The sequence below is a fragment of the Protopterus annectens genome, chromosome 4.part0 (genome assembly GCF_019279795.1).
Source record: "Protopterus annectens isolate FY-2018-M chromosome 4.part0, PAN1.0, whole genome shotgun sequence".
Classification (NCBI taxonomy): Eukaryota; Metazoa; Chordata; order Ceratodontiformes; family Protopteridae; genus Protopterus; species Protopterus annectens.
The window spans coordinates 584,998,024-585,013,846 of record NC_056733.1 but is presented as its reverse complement, the minus strand read 5'-3'; the positions used below and the strand labels follow the sequence as shown (position 1 = coordinate 585,013,846).

The following is a 15,823-nucleotide window of genomic DNA, read 5'->3' as shown; positions in this document are numbered from 1 at the left end:
TTGTATATAGTTGTTTAAAATGACATTTAGAAATATTATGTAAATGTTATTTTAATTGAAAATAAAAAAAATATTTGAGGGTAAAGGGCAACAAACTACACAGCAACAGCTTTGACAGAACCTCGTTTACATAGCTGCAGTGTATTAGCATGCCAGAGAAAATTAAGACACAATAAGAACATTTTATTTCTAGTTTGGCTGCAGATATGTTTCCAAGTGTGTTAAAAACTGCAATCGCATAATTATAGTTAATGCTAACAAAGTGTTTTTGCGGCATCTAGTGTATACATACTTTGACATCTAGGCTTGGACGAAAATTTAGTGACAAGGCTGAGAAGGTTTGAAAGAGAGTTGATGTGGCACTCTAAGGTTGTCTCACTTGGTTTAACTAACTAGACTGTCTTCAGTGTTTTTATAATTTTTATAATGTGGGGATGCTGACCCTACACACACACACACACACACACACACACACACACACACACACACACACACACACACACACACACACACACAGGATTAAACTAGTAATGGTCATTAAGGCCCCAGTAAGAACTTCTGCCAGACAATTTCTATGGCTGAAATCTGAATCATGAGCCCACAACAGGCCACCAGGCTACTGCACTAGCCAGATGTGGCTGGCGTGAGGATAATCAGGGACTATGACATGGATCAAATTTCAAAAGCAAACTTTTTCTAAAAGAAGTGAAATACTATTGCATTTTTGTACTACATGATGGTCTATATATAGCTAAGGATGGTACAGGAGTGCTGCTCATCTCCATTACGGGGCTATTGGGATTTTACCCCAGTGAAAAATACAAGGTTGTATTTCAGCTCATTTCTGAAAAAAATGATGAGTTTTCAAAGTTTTAATGATCTACACAGAATGAGAATAAACCATGGTATTATACAAAGATATGGCTTGCAGCAGCCTATAATCTCAAAACCTGTTATAAAAAAGGGAAAACAATTGAAGCTGTTAAAGCAAATGTTTTGAACAGAACCGCACTTTGTAAAACTAGAATTTATTGTTGTTCTGGTCAAGTTCAACAGGTAGGATCACCAGTGCTAGAAAAAAACAGGAATGTAGTAAGAGTCACAGATAGTTTTACCAATGACTCTTCTGACGACTGTTTGCCACTAACACACTTCTGGCCTTACAGAATGAGATCCCTAAAAAAAGAGGAAACCACATTCTTCCAGTGGAAATGATAATCCAGCATAAGTCTGGGGATGGCGGACTTATCACCTGCAACATGAAAGAACTTAGGTGCCCTGAACAATGTACCCTGTTGATACAGCTGTTGCCTGGTGGACAAGTGAAATGTACTTTTACAGCAAAATTAGACTCTTATAAATCCATACTTGCCTGAAATACTTTTGTGGGGTCATCTAGCTCAAGACTAGCAACCAAACAGCCAGCATCCAGCAGAGACCCTGGTCTTTTAACATAGTGAATGCATCCTGATTCTTGAGCAACCATTGTTGTAACCATCTTCATTACCTGTTGAGTCACAGTCAGAAAATAAAAGAAACACACATGTAATTAAGAAGCAGCAATATAAAAATGTACAGTAGTATGACTAACACTTTAATCCAGCATCGGTTCATAGTATGAATGTGTGTAAGCTAGAGACAGATGTCAGTCCCCAAGATTGATCTTTTTCATCAGTCCAACATCCCAAGGGCTATGTAATTGCAGACTTGAGCATTACTGACAGACTGTGTCCTGTATTTTGCCATGTTCATTTCTAGAGCCCAGGAAGTGGCAAACATCATACAATTAAATGGTCTTTCAAAAGGGTAAAGGAGCTCTGAAAGCTTAACACTTACAGATTGTACCTGCTCCCTGAACCACAAAACTTCTGATTTTCTGGTACATTACTAAGAGTTACAGCTAGTGAATAATACCAGCCGTTAGAAAAAATGCACATTGATGCAAAACCTGTTGTCTATTAAACTGCATGTGAATTGTTACTGATTTGGGGCTTACGTTCTCCCATTATTTTGTTCAAAATTCTTGAGCAAAGTAATTTAGAGGCATGTTACAGAGGTCTGCGCCAATCTAAAAATTCTCTGCTCGGGGAGTGGGGTAGGTGGACAAAAAAAAAAAACATTAATTCAGGTAACTGATCTATTTTAAAATGTCTTCTTGGTCCTGCTTCATGCTGATTGGACAGTTTATAGCCCTAAAGCCAAGAGGAGCAGACTGTATTGTGTGTGTGTATGGGTATACACACATAGAAATAGATACAGATATATACATATACATATATGTATATACACACACACAAATATATATATATTTGCTACGAAATCTCAGATATAAATCTAACACGTGACAACGTCAGATATGAAAATAATGGCGCCAGGAGATGGCAAGCCAGGAGTACTGAGGACAACAATAGTGAAGTATGTCAAACATCGAATCTCCCAACCTGCACAGACACTGGAACAAATGTTAAAGGAAAACAACAGGATATTAAAGCAGATTCCCCAACCTGCTGACTCTTCCAGTCCCTGTTCTTTGATAAAGCTTAAAAAAATCACCCTTGCAGCTTTAAAAAATAGCCCACTCAACTGTTTTCCCTGTTCTGCTTCCTAGCTTTCTATACTGTTTTTGTTTCACTTTGCAAACAAACTTGAAAAACCTGTAGCTGGCTCTGAAATAATGATGTCACATCTGCCATCTGCTCTTGCTCTAGCTATCGGGATGTTTCCTCCCCCAAAGTGATATAATCCCCGCCTGATTTGCATGCTGTATAGAAGAGCCAGTGTTCCTCCCACATTGTGATGTCAGACCTGCCTTACCCAGCCCACTCAACCTAATAAAATCCATGTGGTGTGTGGAACTCCTTTTCATTGTACGTGTATCCTGTCGACTGCATTTGTTTGAGGGACTACTGAAAAGTTTGGATTGCCTGCATTTTCGTCTGCATTTTTTGCTTCATTGGTAAGATAAGTCTTCCTAGTGAATTAAAAATGTAAGTCTACACACAGCCCCTGTTTGAATGCACTCCTAGCCCTATTTTGTGCTGCCTGATATAGTTTATGACTCTCTTCTGAACAGGAATACTCTCTTCCTCCCTATGAGGATTCTGCTGCTGAAGAATCTATCCCTTCAGCCTCTCCTCTGAGGATTATTCTTTTGGGGAAACCATGCATACCATGAGGGAGCACTTCCACTGGGAGAGCCAAGACTACTCAGAATCTAAGAAAAGGCTCAGAGACTTTCCTTTACTACCTCAGCACAGGCCTCTTGCTATATCCCCCTGTTTTAGACATTGTAGATGATGTATTTTCAGAGTCCGGCCTGCCTCCTGACTCTTTACCCCCTGCACCTGTTAAGCCAGACAGATACTACAGGGTACCAGATTCACATAAATTTCTTTATAAAAACCCTGCTGCTGACCCAGAAACTATTTCTCAGGGTCCCAAAGTGGTCAAGGCTTCCACTGCAAAAAACCCTATCCCCTCTGATAGGGATTCAAGGGCACTGGACAGATGGGGGAAAAAGGTTTACACTTCTGCTACCTTGGCTGAGAGGGCTTTAAGTTGTCAATTTCATATGCTTAAATATCAGCAATACTTAATGTCACTGCTTAAACAGAAAATATTAACAAATTCTGAATGTGCAGAAAACAAGGAAATGCAGGATTTATTGCATGCAACTGAACAAGTGGGAAGGCATACTTTGCAATGTGGTTTTGATTCTCTGGAGGCCTCTTGCAGGGCCGCTGTTACGGGTTCTGTCATTTGGAGGCATGCTTGGTTAAAGGAACAGAATCTGCCTGATCATGTTAAAGCAAAATTATTAGATGATCCATTATAGTATGATACTTTGGTGTTAAAGCAGAGGAGGTGTTGAAGAAAATGGAGGACAAAGCAAAATCTATGCAGACAGTTAAGGATTTCTTACAGGTGCAGCCACCCAGATTTAGCAGGAACTGGCCCACAAAGAATTGGTCCTTTCCAGTGTCAGACAGGCCACAAAGAGGCAGATACAGACACCCCAGAGGCAGATCCCAGCCCCAAGGCTCAAACAGGCCTGAACAATGGGGTGCTTCTACCTCCAAAAGCGGAGAAGACAAATCACAGCTATACAGGAAACAGTCCCAATGACTTTTCTCTGCCAGCACCAAGCACTTATCTTTTGGCAGCCCCCTTAGGGGGAAAACTAGCACTTTTTTCACAAAATTGGCACATGATCACCCAGGACAAATGAGTCTTGAATATAGTGTCTCAGGGCTACAAGTTCCACTTTCACACCCTGCCAAGGGCAAAAGGTATGCCAGACCTGCCATAGAATCAATGGGCAGAGGCACAAAAACAAGTTTCATCTCTCATGGACATGAGGGCCATTCATCGAGTACCACAGCAAGAGCAGGGACAAGGATTTTACTTGAGACTTTTCTTGGTACCCAGAAAGGACAAAGCCTGGATTCCAATACTGAACCTGTCTATTCTAAACACATTTCTGGAAGTTCCAAAATTCAAAATGTTGACACTGCAGCAGCTTCTGGCCATGCTGGGCAAGAAGGCTTGGCTTGTAACTTTGGACCTAAAAGAGGCATAACTGCATGTCCTAATCAGACGATCTTGCAGAAGATACCTCAGATTCATAGCTAGCTCAATGCACTACCAATTCTCTGCACTGCTCTTTGGCTTATCTACTGCGCCCAGGGTCTTCACAAAATGCCTGGCACCAGTAATTGCATTTTGCAGGCAAAGAGGAATTCAAATATATCCTTACTTGGATGACTGCCTTATTCAAGCAGAGAACAAGGACATTCTACTAAAGCATCTGGCGTTTGTAAAAAGATTACTAATTTGCCTAGGGCACACAGTAAACGAAAATAAATCAAAACTAGTACCCCCTCAAGAGATAATATTCCTGGGTGCAAGCTTAAATACAACTGCCCAGATGGCTTATCTCATGCCAGACAAACAAAGGCAACTGACTTCTTACTTCAAAATGTTGGCAACAAAGACCCAGTTATCTGCAGGCTTTGGGCTTCATGGCATCTTGCATCCTGCTAATTCCATATGCCAGACTGCATATGAGGAAACTACAATGGTATCTAAAAAGTGTTTGGACTCAACATTGCCACAGCCTGGAAACATTAATTACCCTCATTCCCTGCCTGCAACAGGAGTTTTGATGGTGGGCACAGGCCTGTCACCACAACAAGGGACAGCCATTCACTTTACCCACAGCCAGGCAGACACTAACAACGGATGCATCAGATTATGCCTGAGGGGTCCACATGGCTGAAAAATGTATTCAGGGCACATAGCCTGCAAGCCAGATGCATCTTCATATCACTCAAAAAGAGATGCTAGCTGTTCAAAATGCCCTGACAACTTTCAAGGATCTACTTCATCCAGGACAACTACTGATAAAAACGGACAATACTACTGTCATGTGGTACATAAACAAGCAGGGAGGCACACATTCCTACCCCCTCTGCAGACAAGCCATGACTTTGTGGGACACAGCATTGACTTATCAAGTTCACCTGCAAGCACAATTCCTGCCAAGAAAGATAAATACTCTGGCAGACTAACTAAGAAGAAACCTCATGGATCCCCCAAGTGGAAACTGGATCCACAAGTCTTCAGTATGATAACAAGGAAATGGGGATGCCCAGACATAGATCTGTTTGCCTCCCCTCACAACTGCCAACTACAGAGATTCTACATAAGGACTTATCACATGCAAGCATGGAAAGTGGATGCCTTATACTTCAGCTGGAAAAACCTAACAGTATATGCCTTTCCTCCACTGCTCTCCTCCCCAAGGTACTCCTAAAGGTCAGACAAGAGAAGCCAAAAATGATACTGGCCACGCCAGCACTGGTACCCAATCCTAAAGAACTTGTCTCAAGGTCCAGCCTAGACATTGCCTCAAATTCCTCACTTACTGACCCAACAAAACAATCAGATCCTGCACAGCCAACTCAGGACCTTAAATCTGGCAGCATGGCGGATAATGTAGCCATTCAGAGCACTCCTCTCTCCAAAGCTGTGATGGATGCTCTTTTGGAGGCCAGGAGGCCCAGTACCAGAAAATCTTATGCAGAAAAATGGAAGAGATTCTGTGCTTGGAACCAGGCACAAGGAAATGACACGTTTGTTGCAAACTTTCCTCAGATTTTACAATACTTAACTGAGATGCTGGACAGAGGCCTATCCTTTTCATCACTTAAGATCCATGCCTCTTCCATTTCAGCCCATTACAATACGGAACCACCTATCTTTTCTCATTCTTTAATAAGGCAGTACCTCAGAGGGGCCAAAAACATAAGACCTCCAAGGAGAGCACCAGTACCTGCATGGGACCTCAATTATGTCTTGGAAAAACTCACACTGCCTCCTTTTGAGCCAGCCTCAACAGCTGATATAAAATTCTTATCCTGGAAAACAGCTCTGCTCTTAGCAATAACCTCTGCAAGATGAGTCTCGGAGTTACAGGCACTCATGGCTGTGGAACCTTTTATCATTTTCCATCCAGACAGGGTTTCTCTGAGGACAAACCTGACATTTATGCCTAAGGTGGTGTCCAGTGTGGCCCTTAACCAAACCATTCACTTGCCTACCTTTTATCCAAACCCACAGAACAAGGGTGAGAGTGAGAGACTTCTGCATTCTTTGGACATACACAGACAGCTACGCTTTTACTTGGACAGAACTAAAGCTTTCAGAAAGACTGAGCAACTTTTAGTGGCATATGCTGCAGGATCACAAGGAAAGGCTATCTCAAAACAGACTATTTCAAAATGGATAGGCCCATTGCATTCATTTCTGCTATTCACAACATGGCAAATCAGTGCACAAGGACATTAGGCCACATTCAACCAGAGCAGCAGCCTTCCTCAGAGGAGTACCAACCAAAGACATCTTAGAGGCTGCAACTTGGAGTTTGGTGCACACCTTTACAAAGCACTACCACTTACCTCTCTACTCTAAATCCAGAGCAGGCTTTGCCACTGCAGTTCTGCAGGGCCTCATAGCCTCAACTAATCCTATTTATCCCCAGCCACCCATCCTCAGCTTTGGGATTCAATCCAAGAGTAATGACTGCAACAGGGAAACACGATGAACATAGTACAGTTGTGTACCTACCATAAATGTAAATGCTCGAGTGTATTCACTGTTGCAGTCCAGGTTACTCTCCCACCATTCCTCTTTCTTTTGCTGCATCTTATCTGTACTTCTCTATTCTATACAACCTATGTGGTGTATTTGCTTGTAGATGAAGGAAATGATTACCTTAGTGCATGCATGTTTATTGGCACAATTTTTAGCCTACCCTTTTGGGGGCACCTGACATCTGGGGCAAGAAAAACTGAAGAAAATGGCATCAGCTGCATCATTTATACCCCTGGCGCACTGACGTCAGGGAAGAGGTGAGAGCAACCGATGCCGGACCAAGACTTTGGAATTCAGGCCGACTGCGGGTAGCCTGCCAGCAGGATAACCCAAGAATAATGACTGCAACAGTGAATACACTCGAACATCTACATTTATGGTAGGTACACAACTGTACTTTTTGCTGAGTCCGCGTAGCAGGAGCATTCGTTATGAATGGAGAATACTATATAATTTCATCAGCGGCACCCATTTGTTTCCACTTATATGTATTATTAGCATTGATGTTTTGCAATAACACTGGTCTTGTATGAACTGACCGTTCGCTCAGGTCTGCTAGACTGTCTTACTGTAACACATCAGTAGCTTTAGTGGTGTTAATTGTACCATGCCAGATTTTTCAGTTATGGACATTGAAATTGCTTTATCAGCATAGGCAGTATGATTAGATACTAACTTGATTTCAGGGCTGTATGGTTTAATGTTGCTCCTTGTTTAGCTTTATAACGTGTTTAATGCATCTCCTCTAAACATTCCTGTGTCTATTTTTAGTATCACTATTATGCAAGGATATGATGGGGATTCACACCTGTGGTTAGTTGGGCAAGCAGCAGCTCAATTCAGTCATGTTTTTGGGCCAGTATAGCATTGTATTAGTGCTTTAAAAACATTGAAACACCTCCTCCATATGTTTTATTCAGAGCTGAGGGGGATCAAAATGTATGAAAGGCACTGTAGACTTTAATAGCCAGAGTGATTACTACGGTTCTGAACTATGTTTCTGTGACTGCATATGTGTGTGTGAATTTTCTAGGGTAAGGAGTGCTTCCAGGTAATAATTTTTTTTTTTATATTTAAACTACTAGCATTGAGAAGCAGCACCTTTAGGTATTTCTGACTGATTTTTATTATGTTGGCATGCTTAACTTGGCATATCCTAAAAAAGGCACTATGGTGATTTTTGTCAATATTCAGAAGCCAAGTGGTGATAAGTGCAAACCACTTCTTGAAAAGCATAGTGGCTTGTCGGTTATGTCTACCCAAGCTGTCAGAAATTGAATCCCCTTGTTGTGACACCAGAAACTAAGCCATTTGTTGAAGTAGGTCATTTTTGCTGGTCCTGTCGTATAATCATTGCTGAAGGTATGATGCGAATCAAGGCTAGATTCATACCTAGAGACACATGTATTCAGAGAGCTCAATGTCCCTCTTCATATAGTCCAGTGAGGTATCATGGACTATGACCGTCATACTGGTTCTTGTGTTTTAAAGCCACAAGTGCGTGTGTGTGTATGTGAATGCAAGCAAGGGGCAAGTGTATGTGTGTGTGTGTGTGTGTGTGTATGAATGCAAGCAAGTGTGTGTGTGTGTGTGTGTGTGTGTGTGTGTGTGTGTGTGTGTGTGTATGTGTGTGTCCATGTGTGAATGCAAGCAAGGGGCAAGTGTGTGTGTGTGTGTGTGTGTGTGTGTGTGTGTGTGTGTGTGTGTGTGTGTGTGTGTGTGTGTGTGAATGCAAGCAAGGGGCAAGTGTGTGTGTCTGTGTGTGTGTGTGTGTGTGTGTGAATGCAAGCAAGGGGCAAGTGTGTGTGTGTGTGAATGCAAGGGGCAAGTGTGTGTGTGCATGTGTGTGTGTGTGTGTGTGTGTGTGTGAGAGAGAATGCAAGCAAGGGGCAAGTGTGTGTGTGAGAATGCAAGCAAGGGGCAAGTGTGTGTGAATGCAAGCAAGGGGCAAGTGTGTGTGTGTGTGTGAATGTAAGCAAGGGGCAAGTGTGTGTGTGTGTGTGTGTGAATGTAAGCAAGGGGCAAGTGTGTGTGTGTGTGTGTGTGAATGCAAGCAAGGGGCAAGTGTGTGTGTGTGTGTGCGTGAGAATGCAAGCAATGGGCAAGTGTGTGTGTGTGTGTGTGAGAATGCAAGCAAGGGGCAAGTGTGTGTGTGAGAATACAAGCAAGGGACAAGTGTGTGTGTGAGAATGCAAGCAAGGGGCATGTGTGTGTGCGTGAATGCAAGCAAGGGGCAAGTGTGTGTGTGCGTGAATGTAAGCAAGGGGCAAGTGTGTGTGTGTGTGTGTGTCTGTGTGTGTGTGTGTGAATGCAAGCAAGGGGCAAGTGTGTGTGTGTGTGTGTGTGTGTGTGTGTGAATGCAAGCAAGAGGCAAGTGTGTGTGTGTGAGAATGCAAGCAAGGGGCAAGTGTGCATGTGAGAATGCAAGCAGCAAGTGTGTGTGTGCGTGAATGCAAGCAAGGGGCAAGTGTGTGTATGCAAGCAAGGGGCAAGTGTGTGTGTGTGTGTGTGTGTGAATGCAAGCAAGGGGCAAGTGTGTGTGTGTGTGTGTGTGTGTGTGTGTGTGTGTGTGTGTGTGTGTGTGTGTGTGTGTGTGTGTGTGTGTGAAGGCAAGCAAGGGGCAAGTGTGTGTGTGTGTGTGTGTGTGTGTGTGTAAATACAAGCAAGGGGCAAGTGTGTGTGTGTGTGTGTGTGTGTGTGTGTGTGTGTGTGTGTGTGTGTGTGTGTGTGTGTGTGTAGGCAAGCAAGGGGCACATGTTTGTATGTGTGTGTGTGTGTGTGTGTGTGTAAATACAAGCAAGGGGCAAGTGTGTGTGTGTGTGTGTGTGTGACTACAAGCAAGGGGCAAGTGTGAATGTGTGTGTGTGTGAATACAAGCAAGGGGCAAGTGTGTGTGTGTGTGTGTCTGTGTGAGACAGAGAGAGAATGCAAGCAAGGGGCAAGTGTGTGTGTGCGTGTGTGTGTGTGTGTGTGTGTGTGTTTGTGTATGAATGCTTACTAAGCTGGCCATTAATCCCTACGTTACTCAATGGGTTGCCAACTGACTTACTGCCAAAACCCACGCTGTAAAAGTAGCCCACTCCAAATGCAGCTTCTGGCAAGTCAGAGTACCTCAGGGGTCAGTCCTGGGACCGCTCTTGTTTGGCATCTACTTCTCTGAAGTACAGGCCAACACTAAGGGATTCTGGTTAACAAAGTTCACAGATGACTGCAAATTGGGAGCCATTATTGAATCCCCAAATGTTGTGGATACTCTAGAAAAGGGCCTTACAGAAACAGATGCTTGGTGCCAGAGCCATGGGCTCAAGCTCAGTGCCAAGAAATGTATAGTTATCCTCTTTAGGAAAAAACATGTACCCATTCTGGGACATGCTACACTTAAAGAAATCCCAATCCCTCAGAGCTACATGCTCCAGGGATCTTAACCTTGTCATCACAATAAACAAATGCTGGAGGGATAAGTTCCTGACTCAGAGACTGCCCAGACTCTGGAATAGACTGCCCATACATGTCAAGCAGACTGCCTCTTTGGCCCTCTTCAAACGGAACATTGACGATTGGATGGGAGAAAGAAATTAACCCCGGGGATCACGTCACTCACCCTGCTAGACAGGGGTCCAGGGTAGAAAATAGTGTGGAAGTAATAGCCAGGGAATTGTTATGGCTAGGCTTGTATAAGCCCTAGGACCATTAGCCTAGTACCAACCTATGAATCTATAGTTAACAGACTGCTATCAGAAGGAAGAAGCCCTTGGGTCATTTTAGCTGTTGCCAAGCAAACTTTGTGTCTGTGTGATAAGGGGCAAGTGTGTGCGCATCTGTGTGATAAGGGCAAGTGTGTGCACGTTTGTGTGATAAAGGGCACTCTGCCAGTATCTGCTGAATTTTACAAAACCACTTTTATCTCTAAAGCTGTCCCAGCACAATCTGGTAGTTAGATGTAACTTTAAATACACTATACTGGTATGCTCTTCATATACTGAATTGATAAAGTCTGTTTTGTGATTTATGATTTAGTGTTGAATTGTCACTTAATTCCATTAGGTACTGGTGTGCCTTTGCTGGGTAATTTTTTCCCTGTGGTTGTGGAACTGTGTAGTTATAAAGACAGGAAGAATTTGATTGTTCCCAGGTGGTGTGGGCATGGTTGCTTAATCCTCCCCTCAAAACCGTAACACCTTTAGTTTTGCAGCCATGGATTTGGATCAGGGTGATTGCAGTTTACAGGTCTCCTTTTTGCTGGGATTTATGTAAGACCCCTAAAGTGGGAAGGATGAAAGTTTAAAAATAAAACATCCTTCATGAAAGGTCTGAGGTGGAAGATTGTGTATGTGGTTATGCTGATAAGAACTGGAAATTCCTGTGTTAACACTAATGTACAGTAGACAGTTTATTGGACTGTGCTGTAGAAGCTGAATCTGGGGACAGGTTTACTGGGCTGTGTAAAGTAGGGCTCACTAGTGTTGGATTAAAGTACTTTAGTAATGTTGTAGGTGGAAAACTGTTCAATGAGTGCATTTCATGTACAATTTGAATGGAACGGATTGTATGGAACGGCTTGATGTGTAAGATCTGTATAGGCATGTGTTTCTGTTTCTGATGTCTGCACAGCCAAAGTACATAATTACTCGTGCATTCCTCGGACGAAGGCCTGGGGTCATTCTTGGTGTTGCTAAACAAACTCGTGGTTATGTGTGTGAAAGGGTGGGTGTGTGAGTTGAGTGAGTGTGGTGTGTGAGTTGAGTGAGTGCATGAGTTGAGTGAGTGTGGGGGGGTGAGTGAGTGAGTGTGGTGTGAGTGTGGTGTGTGGGTGAGTGTGGGTGAGTAAGTGGGTGGGTGAGTGTGTGTGGTGAGTGAGCGAGTGTGGTGGGTGATCGAGTGGGTGAGTGGGGTGAGTGTGGTGGGTGGTGAGTGAGTGTAGTGAGTGTAGGTGGGTGAGGGTGAGTGTGGGTGAGTGAGTTGAATGTGGGTGGGTGAGTGAGTTGAATGTGGGTGGGTGGGTGTGGTAGGTGAGTGAGTGCGGTGAGGGTGGTGGGTGGTGAGTGAGTGTGGGTGAGTGAATGTGGGTGAGTGAGGTGTGGTGGATGAGTGTGAGTGTGGATGAGTGAGTTGAGTGTGGGTGAGCGTGAGTGAGTGTGGTGAGTGAGGTGTCTGAGTGAGAGTGAGTGGTGAGTGTGGTGAGTGAGTGTGGTGGGTGGTGAGTGAGTGTGGTGGGTGAGTAAGTGAGTGAGTGAGTGAGTTGAGTGTGGGTGAGTGTGGTGAAGTGAGTGGGTGAGTGAGGTGAGTGTGGGTGAGTCTCATTTTTGGATATAATTTCTAAATTTTGTAAACTTTGTTTTTGTATTGTCATATTGCTTTACATTGCCCTACCGATATGTGACAAAGTACAGGCAGAAGCACAGTAACAGCTGCAAAAACTAGGAGCATAAATTTGCAATAACCATGCATTTACATTAATTGCATGTTTTTACATAAGAAGCAGATGTCTGTCACAATTAATCGTTACAGCAAAGCACTGGTACGAAACAATAAATCCAAAAACAAGAGCAGTTGAGTTGAAATACCTTTATGACAAAACGACAAAGCTTTCAGGTTCAAAAACCCTTTCTCAATGTTTACAATAGGTATAAGGTAACACCCACTTTTATACATACTAACTAGATCATATGACCTGCAGCCATCATCACATGACCAAAATGTTATACAATGTAAAATGCAAAACACTAAGTGCTAAAAACATTATAATATCATCAACTATATGTATTTATCTACAAAAACTTAAACATAAAACGTGAAAGAAACATACACATATCCTGATAGAAGAATGTACTTGATATTAAATGTTAATAACATTCATAATATGTTAGTAAAAAATGTATAGATTAGACATGCCTATACTTTGTTAATAAATTTAAAAATTAGAATTAAAAATTTTAAAAATTACTTTAATCTTGTTTGCTGTATTCTTTGCAGTATGGGTTTTAAAGATACAGATGCGTTTATGCCAGGGTATATATCAGCTGACAACCTGATTATCCATTCATATTCCCTCAGGTCCAAGGAATTAGACAAATCCCCTCCCCTGGGTGATGCACTAACACAATCTATAACTTGAAATTTGAAACAATGTAAACTACCCTTGTCAGAAATATGCTTATAGAGCGCATTATTCTCATTAGAAAGCCTAATATTGGACTTGTGTTCCGTTATTCGCTCTTTGAGCTTTCTGGTGGTTTTACCCACATAAAAACAAGGACAAACTTGGCATGTAGCTATATACACAACACTACTAGTTGTGCAGGTGGCATATCCAAAGAATTTATTCTAATTTTTAAATTTATTAACAAAGTATAGGCATGTCTAATCTATACATTTTTTACTAACATATTATGAATGTTATTAACATTTAATATCAAGTACATTCTTCTATCAGGATATGTGTATGTTTCTTTCACGTTTTATGTTTAAGTTTTTGTAGATAAATACATATAGTTGATGATATTATAATGTTTTTAGCACTTAGTGTTTTACATTTTACATTGTATAATTTTTTGGTCATGTGATGATGGCTGCAGGTCATATGATCTAGTTAGTATGTATAAAAGTGGGTGTTACCTTATACCTATTGTAAACATTGAGAAAGGGTTTTTGAACCTGAAAGCTTTGTCGTTTTGTCATAAAGGTATTTCAACTCAACTGCTCTTGTTTTTGGATTTATTGTCACAATTAATCGACAGCACTACATCAGATTACAAGAAGTATGCAATACCGTAATTTTTTAAATTATGTCTTAAAAAAGCATGTTGGTGTTGTCATGCAAGTCTGTAAAATATTTCATGTTTATAGTGTGTCATTTGTTAGCTATTTAATCAAACGGGAAGGAAAAATAAGTGGGAATTTGATGCTTTGCAAAACGGTGATTATTCCCAGTGCTATGTAGCTTGGTTCTAAATTTGACAGGAGGAGTGCAACAAAAAAGTGTCCCACTGTAAGGAGGGAAAGGCTGACAAGAAAACAGTACATTACTCTAGTCACCTGCTGTGAGCTGTCAATCACATGCAGATAATGGGTCAAATTACCCTTAGCTCTTTGACAGCTAGGGAAGGTAGGTGTGAAGTGGGAGGGGAGATGCCTTGAAGAACTAGATTTCAGCCTTCACAAAAGAAAGCAAGTTAGCATTTCTAAGAAACAAAAGCAAGAAAATGCACTTTTCAGTTCTGTTCTGTAGCATTTGCACTGCTTGTGTTTGAAGTAGTCATTGAAAAAGGATAACATTTTAACCAAATGTATGGGACTTTAAGACAGCAGTGAATGCCTGTTAAGTCAATGAAGTGACAGCAGCTTAAGGGAAAATGTGGCAGATCTGATGCAATTTTTTGGAGACAAAACAATGCATTCTGGGATACTTAGAGGCAGAGTAAACAGTCTGAATTATTTCAAAATGCCAGCCCCCATGTGGTCAGAGTCAGAAATTGCATATACAAATATCTAAAAAGCTCTAAATAGTCCTAGAGTGCTGTTAAAATGTAGGAAACACCAAACCATGATGAAATAAATATGTTTTTTGAGTCTGAGGGTGCGGGTCCAGAATTGGTGGGTGGGGGGGGGTGCAAGTCCGGGTTTTCACTGTTGTGGTTCTTGACATTCCTGGCTTATGATCTTTTAGTAACATTATTTTCAGATTTGACACTTATGCCTAAAATTTTTATAGGAAACTGACAAACTCTTCTTTCCAAAACTGTTAAGAATTTTACTTTTGTTGCCAATCAGTTTGTTGCTTACAGTAGTCTTATATCTGAACTCCTGTGGAACAAAAAAAAAGCAGGATAAGCTACAATACTCTTATGTTGCTTCTGAAGCCGAGAAAAGTGGTCTCGTTTTTACTAGAAATGATGGCTGGAAGGTATTCTTTAGGGACAGAAAAACATTCAAATCCTTAAAGTAATGAATGAGGGCATCTTCTTAAAGGATCACTCAAACACGGGCTTCATCAGCTCAACATACCTCTTTTTAAAGGAAGAAATTTTCCTAGGACCTCCGCTTAGAAATGCACCCTACATTAACTGTTAGGTCACAACAAATCAGACATCCCATGCAAAAGAGCCAAGGGACAGGACTCCTCTCCCTCAAGAGTTGGTATCTAAATCCAGTTGAGGAAGCAATCTGGTCTACACAGGCTAGGGAATTTTGACTTTTCTGTGATCAAGAAAAATATGGTGGAGGAGGATTGCAGAAATCAGTTTTCCTCTTATTATAAGTAACAGTTCCTTAAGAGCAAGCTTGGAAATGTGCCTTCTCCAACAAATCAAAACACTGCTGTGCAAACTCAGAGTAATCATTATTAAAAAAAGGAATAAAAAGGAATGCCACAAAATGTCTAGCAGCTGGCTGTGTGGTACAGAGAGAAGAAGACACAACTGTGACCAAGATGACTTGATTTGAGTTAGAGGCTGTGGTAATGGAAGAGCCATGGTGGCAGGGGAATGGCTGATGCTGAATCAACTATCCTAGGGGTGGGATGGGGTGGGGGGAAGAGATCAATCCAAATCATTACATGACCGACTCCTGGGGGAGGCAGGAGTTTCAGCACATAGCATAATTGAACTGTGTGCAGCATAACAACCTTTGTCATTTGCCAAGGAGTATGCACACATCAAGTCTGTACTCC

General features: G+C 41.9%; 1 protein-coding gene across 1 annotated transcript in view; it reads right to left on the bottom strand.

Moving 5' to 3' along the window:
• The window catches only part of ACACB (acetyl-CoA carboxylase beta), a 1,510,375-nt gene that overhangs the window by 1,034,018 nt on the left and 460,534 nt on the right, over positions 1 to 15,823 (bottom strand). The window contains exon 17 of the mRNA XM_044068517.1: positions 1,382 to 1,507. Within this exon, the coding sequence (XP_043924452.1) occupies positions 1,382 to 1,507 (126 nt within the window). The remainder of the gene's footprint in view (positions 1 to 1,381; positions 1,508 to 15,823) is intronic.